General features: G+C 40.2%; 1 protein-coding gene across 2 annotated transcripts in view; it reads right to left on the bottom strand.

Moving 5' to 3' along the window:
• Positions 1-18,033, bottom strand: part of Cop1 (COP1 E3 ubiquitin ligase) — a 119,532-nt gene extending 101,499 nt beyond the window's left edge. For both annotated transcript variants that reach the window (XM_057770279.1, XM_057770278.1), the window contains exons 1-3: positions 17,330-18,033; positions 9,786-9,845; positions 4,047-4,147 (exon numbers count right to left, since the gene is read on the bottom strand). In XM_057770279.1, the coding sequence (XP_057626262.1) occupies positions 4,047-4,147; positions 9,786-9,845; positions 17,330-17,772 (604 nt within the window). In that variant the 5' untranslated portion in view covers positions 17,773-18,033. The remainder of the gene's footprint in view (positions 1-4,046; positions 4,148-9,785; positions 9,846-17,329) is intronic.
• Positions 18,034-23,873: the final 5,840 nt, after the last annotated feature.

Genomic DNA, 23,873 nt, shown 5'->3' on the forward strand with positions numbered 1-23,873 from the left:
GAGAGAGAGAATCTGAAATAATACAATGAAGAATGAACAAGTAACAATAAACCAGAGTGGTGCTGGAGGATGGCTAATCAGTTAAGACTCTTTGCTTCACTTACAGAGGACCACCTTCAGTCCCCAGCAACCGCACAGCAACTTATGACCACCAAAGCCTTTGTCTGGCCTCCTTGGCATATACTCGGTACACAGAAATATATGCAAACAAAAAGCTCATACACACATAATAAACCAATCTTTTAAAAAGAATAAGCTAAGTTTAATGTTTTAGTTACATTACATTATTAGCATTTAAATAAGAACTGTGACTTAAATAGTTACAATACTGTATGCTATTAAGTATCTTAAAAGTATTACACGCCACTCTCTGATTCTTACCAAGACATTACATCGTTTTTAAAGGTTACAAATTGCAAAACAGTTATAGAAAACAAAGGTTAAAATGAAAAAGAAAATACATTAATAGGTATGAAGTATTATAGCATACAGCACTATAGAAAGATTACATTACAAGAAAAAGGAAAAACGGGTATGGTGGCACAGGTTTATAAACACAGCAGCATTTGGGAGTACCGCATGGTAAAATTACAAGCACAAGGACAAGCTGAACTGTACAAAAAAGAAAAGCACTACCTCAAACATTTTTAGCAAGGAAATAATGCAACTAAGCAAAATAAGCTTTAAACATTGACTCAGAACTTTTGTGTGGATACTGAAAATACTTGATTATTCTTCCCTCCAAAAACTATACTATATAAGGTGTTATGCACAATACCGGAGGAGAAAAGCAACTGTCAATCTTATGCCACTGTGAAACATTTGATCTATATTAACAGCCTATCTAGCAAGAAATATCTATCTCACCAGTACAAAAATGGAACAACCACTACGGGATTAACCATCCACTTTCTTATTGGATTTAATGACCAATCCACAAAATGAAACCATACCTGACACCACTGTCAGGCCTAACCCTGTGACTGGACAGGCACCTAAGTTTAGAGAACCTCCTATGATTATTCTGCTGAATGGACAGAGAATTACACTTAACTGTCAACTAATACAAGGCCACACATCTAAAACTAGAGCCGGGCGGTGGTGGCGCACGCCTTTAATCCCAGCACTTGGGAGGCAGAGGCAGGCAGATCTCTGTGAGTTCGAGACCAGCCTGGTCTACAAGAGCTAGTTCCAGGACAGGCTCCAAAACCACAGAGAAACCCTGCCTCGAAAAACAAAAACAACAACAACAAAACTTTAATTATGCCTTTAATTAAACAGCAGTATGGCTGTGAAATAAAGAACTGATTTTTCTTTCTTATGTATATTTTACTTCTTATAGAATTTCTTTAAAAAATATCTTTTAGTTTTCACTTTAAACTGTGAATAAAGTGGAAGTCTCTTCAAATACAAGCTACATATGATTGACTATTTGGCATGCATCTTTTAACCAAGTCTTTTATATCTCTAATCCGATCTCAGAAAAATGACTGAGAAGAAAGGTAAAGTCTATATTACTTTACCCGAGTTACTCAACTTGTTTGTGTCTCAGTGTCATCATTTAAATAATTACAATCATACTGTATGTCATAAGACTTCATAAAGATTAAATTAAGCCATATCCATAAAGTATATAATATAGTATCTGGAGGTCTGTCTGCCTAAGAATGAATGTATGTATGGGACAGACAGACAGACAGACAAATGGGAAGAGGGGAGACGGTAGGGAGGGAGAGAAGAGAATGAGGAGCAGGGAGAAGGGAAAGAAGAGAGAGACAGAGAGAAAGAGAGTCTCCCTGTGCAGCCAAACTTAGAACTAAATTTAAAATCCCCCTACTTCATCCTCTGAAATGCTGGGAGATTACAGGTTTTCACCCCTATACAGGTCTAAATATAGATTTTAATTTAGTAGAATCTATAAAAAGAGGTAGATTCATAACAAAACTAAGAAAAGTTAAATTACAAACTTTATAAACAAAGAAACATACATACTTGGGGGGTGGGGTGGAAAGTGGGGAAAAACTAAATAATAAGTCCTGAAAATGGTGGTAATACTTCAAGACTCAAGGAAGAAAAAAAGGAGCTCTAAGAGTACTGGGGGTGTTGTAGGTTTTGTCAATTTCCTTCCTTTTCAAGTCTGAGTAATACTGGGCGGTGGTGGCGCACACCTTTAATCCCAGCACTTGGGAGGCAGAGGCAGGCGGATCTCTGAGTTCGAGGCCAGCCTGGTCTACAAGAGCTAGTTCCGGGACAGGCACCAAAGCTACAGAGAAACCAAGTCTGAGTAATATTCTACTTTGTATTTTATCCATTTTGCCTTCCATGGCTCCAGCTCCTGGGATAATGGCCATAGGAATGTGCACATACAAATACTCCTGCAGAACTCTGCTTCCAATTGTTCTTGTATCTACTTATAGTAAACTGTTGGATCAATAAAATATTGTTTTCAGAAAACACCATACTGTATGTATTCCATTCCAAACATAACACACACAGCTTCTCCATGTCTTTGCTTTTCTTTACTAGCTAGCAGCCACTTTAATGAGTATATATCTATGCTTTTTGAGTTCCCTTTTTCATATTCTTTAGTTTGCTTTACATTTTCTGACTTACTACAAGGGATACCTAAAAGGGTGGAAGAAGCGGTTCTAGGTTTTCACAGGGTAAGGTAGTGAGGTAGGCGGGAAGGACATGTGTAGTTGCCTGCTCTCTCCAGGCTTGCCACTCTTCCAGTACCTCACATGCTCAGCAACGTGCACACCTCTGCACCGGACATCGTTTTGTTTCTTACAGAGGCTTTTCATTAAGTTGTAGAAACTGATTAAATCAATGGTCATTAAATCAACTGACCCTTCAGTTCCTCTCATCTCCCTGTTGATGAAGGTGAGCTTGAAGTTACAAATATCTACAAAGTAGTTAGTCCCCTGAGCAACCTAGAAGCTCCCAAACAACAGACAATTCATTTTACCTGTTTTTCATAGGAAGTAGAACATTCTACTTGGAACTAGTCATCCTCATGAATTATTTATGTTTATTATTAGTATATAAGATTGGTCTTAGTATTTCTGCTGTGTTCTAACAGTGCTTAGTCCCTTAATTTGTATTGAAGTTAAATTGGGTCTGTAATTTTATGTTAAGAAATTTGGTGTGGCTGGGCGGTGGTGGCGCACACCTTTAATCCCAGCACTCGTGAGGCAGAGGCAGGCGGATCTTTGTGAGTTCGAGACCAGCCTGGTCTACAGAGCTAGTTCCAGGACAGGCTCCAAAACCACAGAGAAACCCTGTCTCGAAAAACCAAAAAAAAAAAAGAAAAAAGAATTTTAGTGTGCAAAATTAGTACTAACTTATTTTAAGACAGGTCTGCCTGAACCACACAGGGTTTGATATGATTAGTCTCCCAGTGCTGGGTAAGAACACATGCCACTACATCCAACTAAAGCCACTAATTTTTAAATTCACAGTTCACACTTGACTACATTACTTCCAAGTTTTTACCACTTATAATTAAAGTTATACTACAATTCTTACATTTCTATATCAAATTCTTTATTTATATCTTCCTCCTCCAACTGGGTGACGACCTTTCCAATTCATACACTCTATACCCAGGAATCTCCATCATCAGCCTTTTTTTTCTCCTGTCAGTCAACACTGACTAAGCACATGTCCTCCCTCCCCGTCAAAGCTTTCCTTTGTTACTTCTCACTGCTAAACTGTCAGGAGAAACATAGAAACACAGGATAAATTCTACTTACAGAGACACAAAGTGTTCTAGACCTTTGACAACCTCTTGAAACCTTACAATCTGTCCAAACAATGTGCACAAAACTCTAAAGGGCATGTTGGTTTTGCTTTTATGAAACTGAAAAATAACAAGAAACGGTACTAACCATGTATAGAGTCTATGCCATAGCCCAAGAAGATGAAAGCACCCTGGTGAGTAACAGAGAAAAACTTGCTTACTTCTGAGTCGGGATTTCTGAACAAACTATTTGTCAGCATATATTTTGTGGAAAGAGTATAATAAAAATAATTTAAAGACTCACCCAAGAAATTAGGATAGAGATGGTCAATATTGTCCACAACATAATTACACTTGGGACATCTATTATTATTGTCCTCCAAACTCTGATGAATACACTTGTAGCTATCAGCATGGGGGAAGAAAAAACACAAACTTAATTATAACAATGAAGAAATTAACAAACTGGCCACAAAGCACTATCTATTAGTGTTTTCACTTTCAACATAACTAATATAGCCAATTTATTACCACTTATATCTCTGTATAACAAACAAAATACATAAAGCATTTATTGACTGAACAATATATAAACTATTTCAGCAATTACTGAATAAACAATATATAAACTATTTCAAAATAAACTCAAAAAGTCCTATATATAGCATAAAAGACAAGAGGACTAAGTTCTAGGTTTCGCATTTATAGTATATTCTAGAAAAGCAAATGCCTATGGTCTAATGAATCTTGGGAGTACTTATATTACACAGAGCTCAAACAAAAACTCTTAACTACTCAAGAAAAGACAAAAATCTAGTCAAGAAGAATGAGAAAATCATCACCTTCACTCTATAACAAGTCATATTTGCTTCACAAGAACAAAAAAGTGACTCATAATTACATGTTAATTTTTACTAACAGGAATGGAAAAATAAAAGAAAATATAGTTATATTCCAGAAGACATAATCGTAAATAGCTGAATGAAATGAAACCAATACAACTTTCCTAAAAAGCATATGCAGAAAAAAACCTCAAGGTTTCATATTCCTTTTAATATGGTAAATTTTATTTATAGGGATTTATTATCAGGAAGCAACAGTTATCTAACAGCATCATGGCATCGTAATAGCAAACTATAATAGAAGCAACTTAAACTACACAAACTGACTAAATCTGTAATTATCAACCCAATACAATGTATACTAGCAATAAAAATTACATTTTACCTATGTACTATACCATATATTATTTAAGAATGTGTTCTATATATAATATGTATTTCATATGTACTATATGAAATTTTCTTTCTTAAATTTTTGTGACATACTACTTTTTCAAAAATGTTAACTTTACTAGTACTCTGTGTGTGATGCTGAGAAGCACATTCAAAAGATCAGAGGACAGCTTTGTGGAGAAGGTTCATCCCATCCACCTTTTCATGGCTTCTGAAGAGCCAACTCAGGCTGATAGATTTGCATTAACAACTGTATGGCTGATTTCCATACTTTCCCTTCAAGAAAGAAAGAAAGGCCTGTGACAGAGTCAAAAAGAATTGTCCTTGCTAATATGGAACTGACTTTTCATACTGGACTGGAAAATATCAATCTATACTAAAAGAATTAAGGTGCAGCAACTTACATATTACCATATAAAACTTAACTAACTGTAGGTGACCTCTAACTCATTAAAGGCAAATATTTATTTTGCTTTCCTCTGTGCCTTTAAAGTCTAGTCTGACACCCTGAATTAGAAATCAATAATGCATGAAGAAACAGATGTAACAAAGAAGGAAAAGAGAGAGAGAGATGTGCCAAAGTTGCAAGGAAGGACTTTCAGTGGCACGACTTTGTTTTGGTGGAGTAGAACATGCTTTTTGGGAGACACCAGCAAGGAGAGAAGGTTAGCTAGTTGTTACTCAACCCCTCTGAGCTAGCAGGTTTTCACCCCAGCCTTTGAATATTGAATCTATCTATAAATACAATGATAAATATTTAGTTAAAGCTACCTTTAGCGGCAACAATAGAGCCAGTGCCTGCAGGAACAGAATTCCCACCAGACCTGGCAGCACTGCCACATAAGCAGACCAGAAACTGCAGAGTTGCAATTACTGGCTGAAATAGCAGCAACTGTGCCAAAGACAAAACAAAATAACACTGCTCTCAGAAGCCATTAAGTTATTAAACAAAAATCTGATTACTACCTCTATATAAGTAATTAGTCAGGAAGGTCCCAAAGGTCCCAAAGACAATGCAGGCTGATGTTACTATTCTTTACTGTCTACCAAACTAGATGATAAACAAGACCCTACTGCTGAAATATACCACACACTTAAGTCAAAGGACTTAAATCAAGCAAGAATTGTGCTAGAAGTTTTCTTCCTTTTCACTAACATTTATAGTAGTGAAGGCATTATGCAGATTTCTGGGGTAGAAGGGTCACCATCTGTGAACCTGGCAAGCTACAATAACAACCTCCCATGCAAGATGTGCCCACATGTGCCAATAGTAGCATATCTGTTATGGGAATAACCAATTATTTTCTGATGAGGTTTAGGCTTGCTGCACAGTACGAATTCATGTCAGGCAGTATAAATCTGTTCAAGGAGGTTATTGGACCTAGGAGAGAATCTACCACTGCTGTTCTGCTATATGGATATGATGTCAAAACGCTTCCTAAATAATTGTTTTTGCCCACGTAGTAGTGCTTCTTTTTGTAATGGGCTACAGTTAACCAAAGACTAAAAATAAGTAATTTTTGAAAGGTCAGCCCAAAAAGGGGGGGGGGGACACATGTTTAATCCTCCCCACCCCAATCTTAAGGAACATGGAAGAAGAGAAAGCAGAGATGGGAAAGAAAGACTACTGTGAAATGTTGTCTCGGACGTGACACAACTTTTGTAACCCAGATCTTACCACAGCAGTGGCTACTTACACAAGACCTCTAAAAGACTGGGTTCATCAGTAAACCATCACAAATGGGGGAGGGCCACATAAGTCCCTAAGTTTTTTCCAGGAGCTATAGACAATGGTCACCAGGGTGGGAGGCACAGATCATATTCAACAGTGTGGTAGCCCTGGTAAGCTACCCTTGCTTATGCAAATAACTGCCTGTCCATGTTCACACAGGCATCCTTTAATAAATGCAGTTGGGCCACAAAAACAACAAAGACATGAGCTAAAGAAAAGGACTAGTAGGGGTGAGGAGGCTTGGTAGGAACAGGAGGGAGGTAAAAGAAGAATGTAATCATAATATATACATGTATGAAATTTTCAAATAATCAAATTAATCAATAAAAAATGAAAAATGACACACAAGTAGGAGGGGGACTTCTTGGTAAAAGTATTTGGTGGGAAGGAAGGGGATAAGAGTATATAATGAGTAGGGTATTATGATTACAGTACATTATTTATGTATGAATTGTGAAAGAATAAAATTTCAAAGAAAACTGAAAAATAACATGGCAAAAGAAGTTCTGAAAAAAAAAAGATGTACTCATTCCTTAACAGTGAAAACTTCTGACAATGGAGAAAAAAGCAACTAAGAGACATTTACTTTCTGTAGCACAGCATTCTATACGACAAAAGTTGCTTTTCTAAATCAAGAATATATAGTGGCATAATTTTATTTTAATGGAGAACATAAATACTACAAATTAAGTAAGTTAGCTTAATCTGAACTTCTTATCTAATCTAACCTTGAAACATCATACTCCAGATCAATGGCCTCACCCACTATTAACTCAAGGATATCTACCTGCCAAATGTCATGCCCACCCATTTTCAACATAAAATTATAGGCACAACTTCCAATATGGACTAAAGAAATATTAATGTTAATCTTACATACTAACAGGACCCATAAATCATGAATATGGCTGATCCCAAGTAGAATATGCAAGTTCTAATGGAAAAAATAAACAAATAAAGCCAGGTGTCTGCTGTTTGGGAGCTTCTAGGACTAACTACTTTGTAGATGTTTGTAACTTCAAGCTCACCTTCATCAACAGGGAGATGAGAGGAACTGAAGGGTCAGTTGATTTAATGACCATTGATTTAATCAGTTTCTACAACTTAATGAAAAGCCTCTGTAAGAAACAAAACGATGTCCGGTGCAGAGGTGTGCACGTTGCTGAGCATGTGAGGTACTGGAAGAGTGGCAAGCCTGGAGAGAGCAGGCAACTACACATGTCCTTCCCGCCTACCTCACTACCTTACCCTGTGCTTACCCTGTGAAAACCTAGACCTGCTTCTTACTTCTACTCTTTTGGGTATCCTTTGTAGTAAGTCAGCAAAAGTAAAACAACCAAAAAAAAAAAAAAGGTGGATATCAAAAAGAATTGGAACCAGAGTTCTGCAGAAGTATTTCTTTTTTTTTTTTATATTTATTTATTATGTATACAATATTCTGTTTTGTGTATATGCTTGCAGGCCAGAAGAGGGCACCAGACCCCATTACAGATGGTTGTGAGCCACCATGTGGTTGCTGGGAATTGAACTCAGGACCTTTGGAAGAACAGGCAATGCTCTTATCCGCTGAGCCATCTCTCCAGCCCCATGCAGAAGTATTTCTATATGCATACTGTAACGATGTGAATGAGAGTTCCATATATTTGGCAATGTTTGGGGAAGCTGAGAGGTCCATCTTTGCCAGAGAAGTACATTACTGGTGGAGGGTTTTTAGTGTTTAGTCTTTCCCACTTGCTATTCCCTCTCTCTACTTTGAGTCATATTTGAAGATGTGAGCTCTCAGCTTAACAATCCTGCCACCATGCCTGCTGCTTGCTGCCATGCCTCCCCATCACAATGCACTCCTTTCCCTCTGGATTGGGAAACTCTTGACTTTTCCATCAATAAGCTGTTTCTGATCATGCTGTTTTATCACAGCAACAGAAAAGTAACTAATACACATTCATGGTAACATTATTCATAAGAGTCAGGAGGTAGACTCAACCCAATCATCATAGATGGCTGAATGGATAAACAAAAATGTCACCTATACATGTAACAAAATACTATTCATACTTAAAAAGGTAATTGTGTCACAATAGAACACAGAAGAATTCAAAGGACATTATGTGAAGTAAGTCACTCATAGAAAGACACATATGATCTGTGGTGGTTTGAAAGAAAATGGCCCCCCAAAGGGTTGCTCTAACAAGAGGTATGGCTTTGTTGGAGTGAGTATGGCCTTGTTGAAGGGAATGTGTCACTGTGGGGGCAGGCTTTAAGGTTTCCTATTGCTCAAGATATGGCCCATTATCTCAGTAGACTTCCTGTTGCTTGCAAGAAGAGGGACTCTCATCTACCTGCATGCCACCATGCCCCTGCCACGATGAAAATGTATGTACTGAACCTCTAAGACTGTAAGCAAGCTACCAATTAAATATTTCCCCTTTGTCAGAGTTGCCATGATCATGGTGTCTCTTCACAGCAATTAAAACCCTAACTAAGACATGATCTAAGTACACATACATGTGATATCTAGAAGTGGCAAACACAAACACAAAGCAGAATGCTGGATTTTGTAAACTGCAGAGATGAAAAGTGAATCATTGTTTTAAAAAGTATAGAGTTTCAGTTCTGAAAAAAGAACAATACCTGGAGACTATACAATAACGAACAACCATAGCACAACATAATTATCAAGATGTTAAGCAAAATAAATAGATCAAAATAACACAATATAGTCTAAAGACAACCTGTGAAGTATTAACAAAGACAGCATAGGATGTTTTAATCCACTCCATCCTTTCCCTAGGTTTGTGCCACCTGTTTTAAGGGTCCTCTCACCTCACTTCCAAGTGAGTAACTGGTATCTCGTGCTTAATGACTGATTACCCACCTTAATTTTCTAAAACATCACCGTTTCTGCTAATAGGAAATAACCATAAGATTTTACAGCCTCTATTTCACAGAAGTTATGTACTAAACACATTTTACATCTTGAACTGTCAAACCTATCAGTTGAAGAAACAATCTAAAATGAGTTTAAAGGGCATAACTTCTTGTTAGTTGCACTTATATTGAATGAAAACCACCTTACCAAAAGCTATGGCCACATTTTGTCATGTACGCCTCTTCAATCATATCAAAGCAGATGGGGCTACAAAGAAAAGAAAAAAACCAATCACTAATAAATGTTTGTTAAGGCAGAGTACTACACATTATAAAGGGCTAGTGACCTAAAATCAACCAAATCAAATTTAATATATGGCTAAGAGTTAAGTATTCTAATTTTCTCAACAGACATTTACAGGACTATTAGTAAAAGTAACATACTCAAGCTGACCCAGGGAGCAATACATTCTAAACTAAGCGCAGTGAATACACTTAGATTATTCAAACATTAACACAGCCCATATATCCTGATGCTGTGAGTTAAATTTCAATTCTAATTCTCCTCTTCCATATTCTTCTACAGAAGATCAAAACAACACTCAAAATCCCTGCATTCTTTGCACTTAAGATTGGCCATAAAGAGTATGATGAGCCGGGCGATGGTGGCGCACGCCTTTAATCCCAGCACTTGGGAGGCAGAGGCAGGCGGATCTCTGTGAGTTCGAGACCAGCTTGGTCTACAGAGCTAGTTCCAGGACAGGCTCCAAAGCCACAGAGAAACCCTGTCTCGAAAAACAAAAAAACAAACAAACAAACAAACAAAGAGTATGATGAATGGTATAAGATTATAGTTAGATAGGACAAGTATCTTGAATGATCTAAATCATAATATGATAACTATGGTTAACACAAAGAAACTAAGCATTTTAATTGGCTAGGACAGGATATTTTCAATGTTCCTACCACAAAGAAATGGTAAATCCCCAAGGTGGCAGACATACCAAACTGTATTAATCCAACCATTACATATTATACACATGTACTGAAAAGCTGTACTCTAAGTATACAAAATAACTGTGTCAACTAAAAAAAATAAAATAAAGGGAGTTGGGGTGGCTCAGTTGGCAAAACACTTGCCTTACAAGCAAGAGGACCTGAGTTCCAGTCTTCAAAACCATGTAAATGTGTATGATTTGTGAACCAGGGAGGCAAAGACAGAATTCCTGGGGATTCCTGGGTGGCTAGTATAATCTAATTGGTGAGCTCCCAGCCAATGACACTGTTTCAAATAAGGTGAACAAAAATCATAAAGATGAAAGTCCTCTGGCATGCTCCTGTTCACACACATACACAACCTCTCGAAAGGGCCCTATGGAAATATATTTTCAATTGTTATCTTCTTTTATTGTGTATATGCGTCCACCCACACTGATTTTGCACATAGCCTCATACACACTAGGCATTCCTGATCTAAGATATGTCCCCAGCCAAAACAGAATTTTATTATACTTCTCTCTTTAGATTTACATAAACTTTGTCTTATATCATGTATGTAAACTACACATAAAAATCAAATCGGGGCTCTTACAAATGTGTATGTTTTAGTATTTAACTTTAAGGATTTAATTTTTTTTTGGATGGTGTGTAGTATATGCATGTGTGTATGTTTGTATGTCCGAATGCTAGCCCATCTGGGTGAGTGTAGAGGTTAGAGGTGAGAGGTCAACGTTGGGATGTTTTCTTCAATAACTCAACCTTTTATATGGGGGCTAAAGGGGAGAGTAAGTCTCTCACTGAACTTTGGGTACACTTCTTCTGCAACATTGGCTAGGGAACTCCAAATTCATCTGTCTCCAACCCCTAGCACTGAGGTTACAGGTGTGTACACTGCCAACTCCACCTTTTGATGAGGATACGAACTCAGGTCCTTATGAATATTCAGCAAGCACTTTACCTACTGAACTATACTCCCCAGTATGAATTAGTTTTTATTTTTTTATTTTTTTAGAGGCAGGGTCTTTGCGTAGCCCTGGCTAGCTTGGAACTCAGAATGTAGATCAGACTAGCATTGGAACTCAAATAGATATACTTGTCTCTTCCCAAGTGCTGGGATTAAAAGATGTACACCCAGCTAAACTTGATTTTATCTGTGTGTGCAGGTTCTATGGCACATGTGCAGGTTAGAGGACTCAGCAGCTGGCTCTCCTTCTGCTAAGGTTCCAGAACAGACTTCAGACTGGTTTATGCAGCAACTGTTTTATCCATCATGCCATTTCACAGGATTCTCAAGTAGCCTGTCACCAACAGCCAATTTTCCCACACAATAATAGCCAGTACTTTAGTGATGCCTCATCACTAAAAGATTTAAGAGTCCATAATAGAACCAAACACCACTGTCACTAGGATCTTATGCCACCTTTAAACTTATCATGTATTCTACAACTGATTTCAATTGTGGAATTCTAATTTTCTACATCTCAGAATCACTTGTTCCTCATTCCTACAATTAGCTCAAAAAGAATGAAACAATTAATTCAAAATTATTAAGGAGATTTTCTTTTATTTTGCCAAAACCTACATTTATGCCTTGAGGCAGGTTTTTTGTTGTTGTTGTTGTTGTTGCTGTTGGCTTTTCAAGACCGGATTTCTCTGTGTAACAGCCCTGGCTGTCCTGGAACTGACTCTGTAGACTAGGCTAGCCTTGAACTCACAGAGATCTGCCTGCCTCTGCCCTGGCTGGAATTAAAGGCAGAGCAGGTATTTTATGTACACACATCTGCATGAAATGATAGCTACATCTAACCACAACTGTTATGGTACCATCAACTATAACATACAAATCAATGCTTTAAAATGTCAAAAGGTAAAACAAGTAAAAGATAGTTAAATTTATTCTCAGAGAAACCTAATGAAGTTAGTTCACTTGCTTTTGAGGCCAACATCTAACTGGGGAGAACTTTCCTTTGACCATATTACTCAGAAAACTAGATAAAAACAAACAACCTCTTTTATGCACTGAACACTAGTCAGCACAGGACTGGACCCTTGAGAGAAGGGAAACAAATGAACATATTTTTATGTGGACCCAGTTTATTGTGGCCTCATTCTTTTGCCTGAAAGCATTTTGTAGGTTGTCATAACACAAGCAGAACAACTAATCGAGCACTTAAGGAAGCACAAAGGGACATCAGAAAGAACTCTGGAACAGCCTCATCATAAGCTTTCTTCCCTGTTAGTAAGTGTGACTGTATTAACGGTCCAACTGAACAAGATCAGGAATAAAATGATGGAGCTATTGTTCAAACCCCAGGTGTCAATAGATATCCTAGAAGAGATAGTAGAAGTAGTCCCAGCCTATCAGACTCTAGGAAAGACTTAGTTCTTGAAACTTGCCTTCAAAGTGCTGCTTAATTTTAATTAAAAAAAGAAATCAAAAAGAGCAATCTGGTCTTCAAGACAACAATGTCTACCACCAAAGTGTGTGTGTGTGTGAGAGAGAGAGAGTTCAGCCTATGGCACCCAAAAGAAAACATGACCTATGAACAGGAGGGGAAACAGCCAATAAAGAAAACAGACTGATGACAAAAAAATGTCTTAACAAGTATTACTAAAATTGTCAGTAGTTACAGGGAACCATAACCCAACACTGCCACTAGCTGCCTGCATTCCACTCTCAGGACCTCCACTTAGATAAAGGCTGATTCTTGGCTCTGCAGCTACAGATTCAAGATGATCTAGGGTTAAGCTAAATCGGTGAGTTTACTAAATAATTGCTTAGACAGCCATATATGAAAAGGACAACATACATTCCCAAAACATGGGTGCAGTCTTCTGCAGAGAATTCTGCTTAGGTATGCCATTGTAACAGCTGTGTATGGGATCCTGTAACTTTCTATTTTACATCTTCAGAGGATGTAATTTATGAGTTTTAAAGGTTAAGACTTAGAATTTAAATTTAAAAATTAAGAAAAAAAATTATGAACTAGTTTGTATTTTTATTATTCTTAAAAAACTCCCTTTTGGTTTTATGAGATCATCATTTAGATTTAGAGATTGAAAGTTGATATGGCAAAACCCAAGTCACCATATAACACAGTTCATTTGCTGTGTTTAACATCCTTGCGTGAGATGTCTTTAGGAAAAGACACTACCTTTCTAGGCAATTCTGACATTATAAGTTGCTGTTGAAGTTTCTTGGCTTTCATTTAGCAAGAAAGGCATACTAAATTCCAGAGTTAATGTAATGGGACTTCTCATGTCACCTTAATTTTCTTTGACATTTTATCCTGTGAAATACAATACTGTCAATCATTTATTTATAAGATACATAAGACTACAAGCTATAAGTATCTAAAATGTCAATCAATCCTACAATTAAATACAAACTTACTTTCAAATATGATAAAGCCAAGAGTGTTCCCAAAATTAGGTATGTGACTTTATTTTAAATAACTGTTCTCAAGTAGGGTTTGGATGGGGGTGGGGGCATGTCCTTATCTACTGCTGCCCACCCTAACTTCCCATTATAATATGTCTTAGAATAGGGACAGCAAGGGGAGAAGTGGCTGGCTAAGGAGAAAATCATTAAAATGAAAACACTGTCTTATCTCTAATCGAGCCCGTTTAGGAACCACTGGATAGTATGCTAGAACTCAGAGCTCAAGCTTCTAAACACATAAGGGGAAGTGCTAAACTGAGACTCCAGATCGGATTTCTCATCTTGTCTCTTAGCCATCCCACCTAAAACGGCAGGTGGAATCATCACACTAGTGTTATAATAAAATAAGAAGAGTCTACATAACTCTTTGCAACTACTCTAAGGATAAAATGAGATGTGAAATACAAATGTATCTTTTAAAAGGTGTCATCAATGAGTAAAGAATTAACATTATTTGAACTTAAACCTCATTTCGATATAAAAGATTACAGTAATTTGAATTGCCTCACAATCTGACACTGAGATACAGAAAAAGACAAAAACACCTAGAGACCAATTAGGAATAAAAAAGGGTTTTTAGGACTACCTAATACATATCCTACTCCAAGAGTCTGATCAAAATTAAACCTAGTTTAAGAACTGCAACATATACTCACTGATTAAGTCTTCTGAATAGCCAATCTCAACACAAAGAAAAGTAATAAATTAAGATTCTTAGTGAAATATTTGGAATTTTAACTAAAAATATTCACTGAACATTTTCTCATTAGAATATAAAATATAATACCTATACAACATAGGATAAGAGGGTAGGCTTAATTCTTTCTAATTATTTATTTTATGAGTGTGTATGGGTGTTTTTGCCTACAAGTATGTATGTGCACCACTTGTGTGCCTGGTGCCTACGAGACCCAGAGAAGGACTCAACCTCCTGAAAATGGAGTTACAGACAGTTGTGAGCAGCCATATGGGTGTTGGGAACAAGTCATCTGGGAGAGCAACAAGTCATCTTAGCAACAAAGTCTCCTCTCAAGCCCCTAGGCACAATAATCTTTTTAAACAAACAGGGGATGAAGTAACAATTTAGTCCTACTCCTGAGCTGGTTAGTTTTAACTGTCAACATCATCTAAAACCCCCGGAAAGTGTCAACCAAGGAACGTCTAGATCAGGTTGACCACTGGCATGCCTGTGAGGGATTTTCTCCATTCTTAACTGTTATAAGACAACCCAGCTCATTTGGGGCAGCAGCATCTGGTTTGAAGTGCTGAACTGTACAGGAGTGGAGAAAGTCAGCTAGGTCAGAGGCAAGAAAACAGGCAGCATGGAACATTCCTCTCTACTTGACTGCATTGTTCTCTCCATAATAATGAACTGTAACTGAAATTGTGAGCCCAATAAACTTTTCCTCACTAAGGTGCTTGTAGTCAAGGTGTTTGACACAGCACAGAAAGGAAACTAGGGCACGCCTAATAACAAACCTAGGGCCAGCTGCTCCGCATCCACCTCCTGCTCCCTGTACCACAGCCTGTATTACTCTCAGACAGATGGCTTAACAGTCAATGTCTAAGTTATCTGTGAAATAACTGATTAATACTCGGATTTCTCACACATTTTACAATATTAAATGACCTAAGGATGATGGCATGCTTGTTTTCTCTATTTTTTGAATACTGAAATGCAAATAATGACTAAAATCTTTTGCAAGCTGCCGGTTTTACTAGCTTCTACCTTATCATGCGACACTAGTGACCGGACGAGACCGCAAACACCTCAGCTGGGCAGGTGGTGGTGGGACACACTTTCAATCCCGGCACTCGGCACTCGGGAGGCAGAGACAGGCAGATCTCTTGAGGTCAAGGCCAGCCTGGTCTACAGAGTGAGTTCCAAAATGGTCAGGGCTATACAGAGAACCCTGTCTCAATAAAACAAAACAAACAACGAGAAATGCAACCATACACTATTTAAATTGTGTACAAATAGTCATGTGTTTCAACAAGTGTTACTTCTAAATCTAAAGAAAAGCAGATATACAAATTATATTCCTGAAGAAGCAAGAGACTATAGCCAATATCTTTCTCAATAGCTACAATCTCTAACCCTATCGTATTTAATAACACCATATAAGAGCATCTTCAACTCTAAAGTGAACCAACTTCCCCAAGAATGACTGTTCAAACCAACTTCCTACATCAAGTCAGTCAACAAAGTCCCTTTGCAGGAGAGGCCCAGAAGTCTACCAATTTTTGAGCAGGAAAAGTTAACTAAGTTCTCTTAATCTTACAACTAGCATTTAAAATCCAATTAAAACTCAAAAATAATTTCAAAACAATCAGATTCATCTTTTTGTTTAAACCCCCCTTAGATGCCAAATGACTGAATTCTACTGTGTCATTCAAGATGTCAGCTGTGATGCAATGATACAGAAGTTCCACTATTTTATACAGTTCTGTTTTGGTTTGGGAGTTTTTCCGGGGGGGGGGGGCTTTTCAAGACAGGGTTTCTCTGTAGCTTGGGAACCTGTCCTGGAACTACCTTTTGTAGACCAGGCTGGCCTCGAACTCACAGAGATCTACCTGCCTCTGCCTCTCGGGTGCTGGGATTATAGGCATGTACCACCACAGTTCTTTAATATTTCCGTTCATCACAGGAACACTAAGAAATGGGTTTCTCTCTTTCCAATAGTTGGAACATGAAATTCAATGGTCGTGAAGAAATTTTGACTACATTATTATCAACAATAGAATTACAAGTGTTTTAACCACTCAAATAGAAGACATCTACACATTCCCACGCCTGGTGGTTACTTAAAAAGATCACTCAGTAAAACATCCACAACCGTGTTTCGAGCACCACCTACTGTATTTACAATACACAGGTGACCGGCAATTCTATAACTCAGAATCTCAGGCAGTAAGTCGTCTTCTGAAAATCTAATTCACATGAACTACTCCAGACTGGTTCCTTATTCACTAAATGGTCAAAAAGCATTCACGATTCAAACTCCTGGCTCAAATATTTCCTTTTCTACATAACCACTTCCTGGACCTCCACCTCCATCCTTAGGCAGTCCCTTAAATGCCTTCCGTTCCTGCATACCGGCAACCCACCTCAGCGTAATCACATTTTACCACTTTGCCTCGGGATCCCCGTCCACCTTCACCCCCCAACCAAGAACCTGTAACTCTGCAAACACACAACTCCTCGACACCCCCAAGCTGCGCTCTTTATCAGGCCTCCCCACACCGGACCCGGTCAGCTTCAGCAGTAGAAACTCATGGTCGAGGGTGCAGCGGCAGTTCTGCGAACCCACCAAACGAAGTCGTTGCTTTTGTCCTCGTAGGAGTTGTGGATCCCGTTGCAAAGCGGGGCGAGCAGAGGTCGCTTCCTGCTACTGCTGCTGCTGCTGCTGCTGCTGCCCAGGCTGGTACTGCTCCCTCCAACACCGGCGCTGGGCCTGGCCGCGCAGCTGAGCCGGGACAGGCCCGCGGACACCGCCCCGCCACCGCTGGCGCCGCCGCTGCCGCTGCCGGACACCGCGGCCGCCACCAGCACAGGCCGCCCCAGGCCGCCGAGGCCACCCGAGCCCGCGGCCGGAGCCGCCCCGCCGGACACCAGCGTTGCCGCCGAGGCCGCCGCGGAAGGCGGCGACGGAGACGAGGATAAGGACGAGGAGGCGGAAGTCACCGAAGAGGCCGCCGAGGAACCGGGGCTCGTCCCAGCGGAACCCGAGCCGGCCTGGCGGCTACCTGACATGGTGCTTCCCTCCCTCCTTCCCTCCCTTGGTCCTGCGCTCTGAGGCGAGGGCCCGGTCGGACCGCGACCCTCCGCCGCCCCCGGCGCTCAGCCCCCGAGCATCCTGAGGACGCGCCGGGAGGTGGGCCGGGGGAACAATAAAGTTGGGCTATCCACCGCCGCCCCACCGCCGCGTCCTACGCGAGGGGGCGGGGGAAACTATCACATCAGAGAAGCCATGACTGCCGAGGAGGCCGCCGGGGTAGCCAACCCGGGCGCGCCGAGGCGGCCGGGCTTGCGCACGAGCGGCGGAAGGGGCGGGGCACCCGGGGCAGCTGCGCACGCAGCGGCGGGCGCTGGGCTCTGCCGGGAGGCCTAGCGTGTGGGCCTGCGCGGGGGAAGCTGATTCTGTTCCTGACGCTGCAGCGGGATGGTCGTTTGAATAGAGTCAAAGGGTGGAAGGGAGTGAAGTGGAGGGAGATGTAGCGGGCTTGGTCTGAAGGACCAGGGACGCTCGAAAAGCAGCTCCCCGAGCGGACGCTGGGAAATTGCTCTGCTGGACCGGAGGCGGTGCGAAGCAGTGGCGTCTGCGCGTGCGGATCCAAATTGGGACCTACTGAGATCGCTTGTCTTGGTCTCCAGAGCCTTCACGTTGTTGCCCAATGGCATGGCAGGTGGCAGGAAAGTAATTTGTGTTTCTTCTTTTGTTTAGCTCCAGAAGTCCTATAAAAAGGAGCAGTAGGGGTGAAAGGACAGTGAAGGGGTAATGAGCCATGCGTTTCAAACATTTTATGGTACCGGAAATTATTTGACTTCTGTTCCCCTTGTCACTTATCTAAATTATCTGTAATAGTTTGTAAAGCCTCTTTGATAACTCCTGATTTGTTTTCATGGAAGCAGCAAGCCTAGTTTCATACAAAATCCTCCCTAGAGAATACAAACTAAACCTAATCTTTGCTGTTTTGGGAGGACTACTTTTGCCAGAATCATCTTCTGGACGTGGGGCATACAGGGGAGAATTCACAGCGTCTAATGTTGCATCTCTCTGATGACTTATTTGTTGTAGGCCCATTTCCCCGATTAGGGGCTGTTTGTTGCCTTGAGTACTATTTCAGCCCCATTCTGAGGAGAAACAGGTTTACAACAAAAAAGTCGTGAGATAGGTACAGACATTGCCTTTACCTTTCGTGTCTCGGTTACTGTAAACCTTTGGGCCTCCTCAATGAGTTGAGGGTTATCATTCCTGCAAAACCCTCTAGCTTTTGAACTTTTGAAATTTTTTGACAATTTCCAAATTTAATACCCTTGCATTTTCCAGAGTCAGTGGATCAAGAGCGGTTTTAGTCCTGAATCTGTCTGTCTGTCTGTCTATCTATTTATTTATTGTGATTACTCAAAAAATGACCCAGGACTCTTGGACGTTGAGTTCTTGTATAAGAACCTCAGTGGTCTTATACAAATTAGTGAGGTTTTTAAGCTGCACCTCAAATTCCAGTTATAACGTACAGGTGGAAAATGTTTAAGGCCTGAAAGCCTGAGTACACATTAGGGTCCCAATCAGGGTACTTGGATAAAGCTGTCTCAAAAGCAAGGCCAAAAAGACCTTCCTTGCCACTGCCCCAATATGCTTCCTTTTATCTGAAGTAAAAAGAGTCAGAAGGAGTAGCTAGCAATCATCCCAGGTGTAGAGGACAGATCCCAGGAGGGCAGGTGGGTTTGGGTCTTCCAGTTAAAAAAAAAAATTTGAATTAGAGAAAGGAGTCGTCTTCCTTGTTAGTATAGTGGTGAGTATCCCTGCCTGTCATTCCCCGACAGGGAGACGTGCCTTCCTTTGCCTGGCAGTGGTGGCGCACGCCTTTAATCCCAGCACTTGAGAAGCAGAGGCCAGCGTGGTCTACAAGAGAAAGGAGCATAGATCAGAAAAGGATGACACCATTCCCCTAAGTCAGCAATTCTCCACCTGTGGGTTGCAACCCTTTCGTGGGGGTCCCCTAAGACCAACTGAAAACAAATGTTTACATTACAATTCATAACAGTAGCAAAATTGCAGTTACAAAGGAGCAACAAAGATAATTTTATGGTAGGGGATCAGCACAACATGGCCTATATTAAAGGGTCGTAACCTTAGGAAGGTTGAGAACCACAACTCCAAGTTGTTGCTTCCAGCCCCACTCCCAAGGAAGGACAGTGATGTCTGTAAAGGAAAAAAACAAGTCTAGGGAGACCAAACAGTACAGCCTGCTCTCAGGCACTTGGGAGGCTGCAATGCCCTGGCCAAGTTCCCAAGGACCTTACCATGTAAAGTGACCCCAATCTGGGGGGCTGTCCATTTACAAGGAACCACTGCCCACTGTGGAGCCCCAGGAAGGAGAGGCACCAAGTGAATGACTGGGGGTAGGGGTACTCTCTACATGTGGGTTGGTATGACTAGAAATTTCTCAGCCTAGAGAGTAAAGGAGACTCTTTTTAAAAAATAAAAATAAAATAAAAAATAAATTAAAAAAATACCACTAACAGCAACATGCAGAAGGAGTTACCTACTGGCAGAACTCTGAGAAACAGGCAGAATTTTAATCAAGTTAGCCAGAGTGAGCACACGGTAGCCTCATTTTGGGGAGAACAGACAAAACAACAGAAGCACCAAAATCAAGAAAGCAGATAATGTCCTAGGCCAAACTTCCCCTCATTCATTTAGTCATTCACACAGTTGGCCAGTCATCCTTTCAAGCAAAACCTAAACCATGTATCTCATTCCAGACAGAACCAGGATACCCAACTTAGTGTGGGAGGACTGGGACTGGAGAAGAATTCCTATTGAATTTTTCCCAAACCAGAAAGAGAGCTTATAATGGTATTTTATTTGTGTTTTAAAAAATAAAGCTTGCCTGAAGATCAGAGTGCAAAGCTAGTCAGCTAGGCAGTGGGGTACACACCCTTAATCCCAGCAACCACACTGGTTATACATCGAGGCTGAACAGTGGTGGTGCATAGCTTTAATCCCAGCACTAGAGAGGAATATAAGGCAGGATGAGCTAGGCACTCGCTCTCTTTTCAGTCTGAAGATTTTGTGGAGGTAAGAGCTCTCTAGCAATTGACTGCTTTGCTTTTCTGATCTTCAGGTTGAACCTGCTCTGGGTTTTTATTATTCTTGCCACATTTGGTGTCCAATGTTTGTGGTATGGATTCATGAAAAAGCCTTTTGCCTGTGTTTTAACAGCCACCACCATAGACTGGACTACATGTGACTGGAGTTACCATCCTACCGGCTAGGTTTTCCTTCCTTCTCTCCTAGCGGGCTCTTCCTGAACCTTCTTTTTGGGTGGAGATCCAAAACTGTGAGCCTATTTCCACCTTGTTGTCTGAAGATCAGAGAGTTGGAACTTACTTCTGTTCCTTCAAGTTTATATGTTTCTACCACAAAGTTCCTAGTTCCTTAAAGAGAAAACAATGATTCCGCCCAGGGAGTGGTTGGCCTACAGAATGCTTTTGTCCAGGGTGTAAGCATGACCTGTCTTGTTCTAGCAACAGAATGTTTAACTATGAATGTAGCCCGCAACCTTCAACTAGTATGTTCATTTCTTTGTATCCTGTTAATGCAGGTTTTTTTTAATCTTCCTCCTACCTTTTGTGATCTAGGTATTTTAAGCAAGTGGAAATTAAACATGGGTGATTTCAGTATTTCCGTGTTTTCTGTTTTGTTATTTTCAGTGTTGTCTTTATTATCATTACTTACTTTTTCAATCCCCATACTCCTACCCTGGTAAGTGGTATTTTTGGCAAAGCTGGTCTCCAACACTTGGGCTACTGCCAAACTAGGTAGCTGCCCTGATATCCAGTCAGACTTTTACTGTTCTACGCAGCAGCAATAAGCCTCACAAGTCTTCATCATCATCAGTGGCAGATTTAGTAAGAAAATTGGGAATTCTTAAGGAATGAGTTAAAAATTCTTTACAGAGCTTTATCTGCCACACTCACCTGGAAACTTCAGGGCCTGATTGCCCTGAGGCTGTTTAATCAGCTCTCTAGCCCGCTGATTTCTAGCCCGCTGATTTCTTGAGTTAATGTAGTGTAACTGACATGCATTATTGTTGTCGAGTAGAGTAGTACTAGAGCAATAAACTGAGAACCAGGCCTGATGGTGCTGAGACAGCTGAGGCGAGAAGATTGCAAGCGTAAATCCTCCTGTTTTACAGAGCAAGACTGTAAGCCTCTTCTAAATCATCAGAGAAGTTCAAAATAACTGGGATGTAGCTGATCAGCTCAACCCTTAGTGCCAAACACTAAACTCATAAGAGAAAGGAGAAATAGTTTTTCTGTTGTTCATTCTCAACATGAGAAAAAGGGAAAGCTTTATGAACCCAATAACATAATGCTACACCTAGTAGGAAATAATCCACTGAAACCACAGGTGGCAAGGTGATCCACATAAACTGGCGTTTCTTGACTTTTCACTTGAAGGCATATATTTCTCCGAAAATATCTAACCCACTTTTATCATTGTATAAAATTTTACCATTATCGCAAAAATGTAAAATCGCAAGCATTTCATTAGTGAAGTTAAACTAACAGCACCAAAGCCCTCACAATTAAGTCATATCGTTTTAAAGTTAATTTTCTTTAAGTATTTCTGACATAAGGTGCTGCTTCCAATTTTGGCCAAGGAGTTGCAAAATATGGCCTCAACCTATCAGAAGTATTGTAACAATGGAAAACGATAGGAAGAGCTGTATTAATGTGAATAAGAGTTACTTAAGGCTAATAATCTTTAGAAACGTTCCCCAGATTAGAAAAAAATTTAATATTTACTGAAAAAACATGCCACCAACTTGTGTATGCATTCCATGAAACTCTTGGAACGTTTGGCTCCACTGAACTTCATAAGCCAAATAAAAAACGTTTGATACATTCCACGAGAATGAAGCAATTGGTATCATGTGATTGTTTTTAATTTCTTTGCATTTAAACTAAATATTACTGGTCTTTTCCTTGAATTTCAGTGTCCAAACATAACTGATATGGGCAAACCACAAAGCTAGAATCAAGAAATGTTTAAAACAGTTCAGTGTGGAGATGTTTTATTTGTGTTCAAATGAATAAATCTTGCCTGGAGATCAGAGTACTGAGCTAGCTGCTAGTTAACCACAGTGGTGGCATATACATTTAATCCCAGCACTTGGGATCCCATGCCTTTGATCCCAGATGATGTATAAAACTTATTTAAGGACAAGGCCTGGTAATCAGAAAAAGAATGCATTTGTGTGTGATGAGTACAGAAAGGAGGACTGTAATATAAGATGTACCATTGAATTATGTAATAAATTAATATTAACATAGTGATAAATTATGAGCCCATATAATCAACCTGGAATGAAAAAGATTAGATATTTGAACATAAAAATTTTAGTTGTATTATTAGCTTGGATGAGAAATTTTCCTGGGCACACTTTCAACTTTTTAAGGTGCTGGACTGGCTGGTTTTGTGTGTCAACTTGACACAAGTTAGAGTCATCAGAGGAAGGAGCCTCAGCTGAGAAAATGCATCCATGAGATCCAGCTGTAAGGCATTTTCTCCATTAGTCAATAATGGGGGAGGGCCCAGGCCATGGTGGTTGGTACCATCCCTTGGGCTGCAGGGCCACCTCCCATCCACTCCTCAGAGAAGGTAAGGCTCCTCATGGAGAGTCAACAAACTGGCACATTACTTTGAGGCAGGACCAAGGCCCGCCGCACTATTTTTAGGCTAAGCAAGGTTTTCCTCCAAAGATAATGGGCTCTAAAAGGCCAGTTCAAGCACTAGGGATAAATCCTGGTGCCACTGCCAATAGCCCCACAAACTGCCCCAGCCACACACCTGTCACTCACAATAAGAGGGCCTAGTTTGAGCTTATGTGGGTTTCCCCACTGTCAGTATGGAGTCAGTGAGCTCCCACTAGCTCAGGTCAGCTGTTTCTGTGGGTCTCCCCAACATGGTCTTGACCCCTTTGCTCGTATTATTGCTCCTCCCTCTCTTTGCATGGACTCTGGGAGCTTGGCCCAGTGCTAGCTGTGGATCTCTGCATCTGCTTTCATCAGTTGCTGGATGAAGTTTCTTTTTCTTTTTTTTTTTTTTTAAAGATTTATTT

The sequence above is a fragment of the Chionomys nivalis genome, chromosome 5 (genome assembly GCF_950005125.1).
Source record: "Chionomys nivalis chromosome 5, mChiNiv1.1, whole genome shotgun sequence".
In the NCBI taxonomy this organism is placed as follows: Eukaryota; Metazoa; Chordata; class Mammalia; order Rodentia; family Cricetidae; genus Chionomys; species Chionomys nivalis.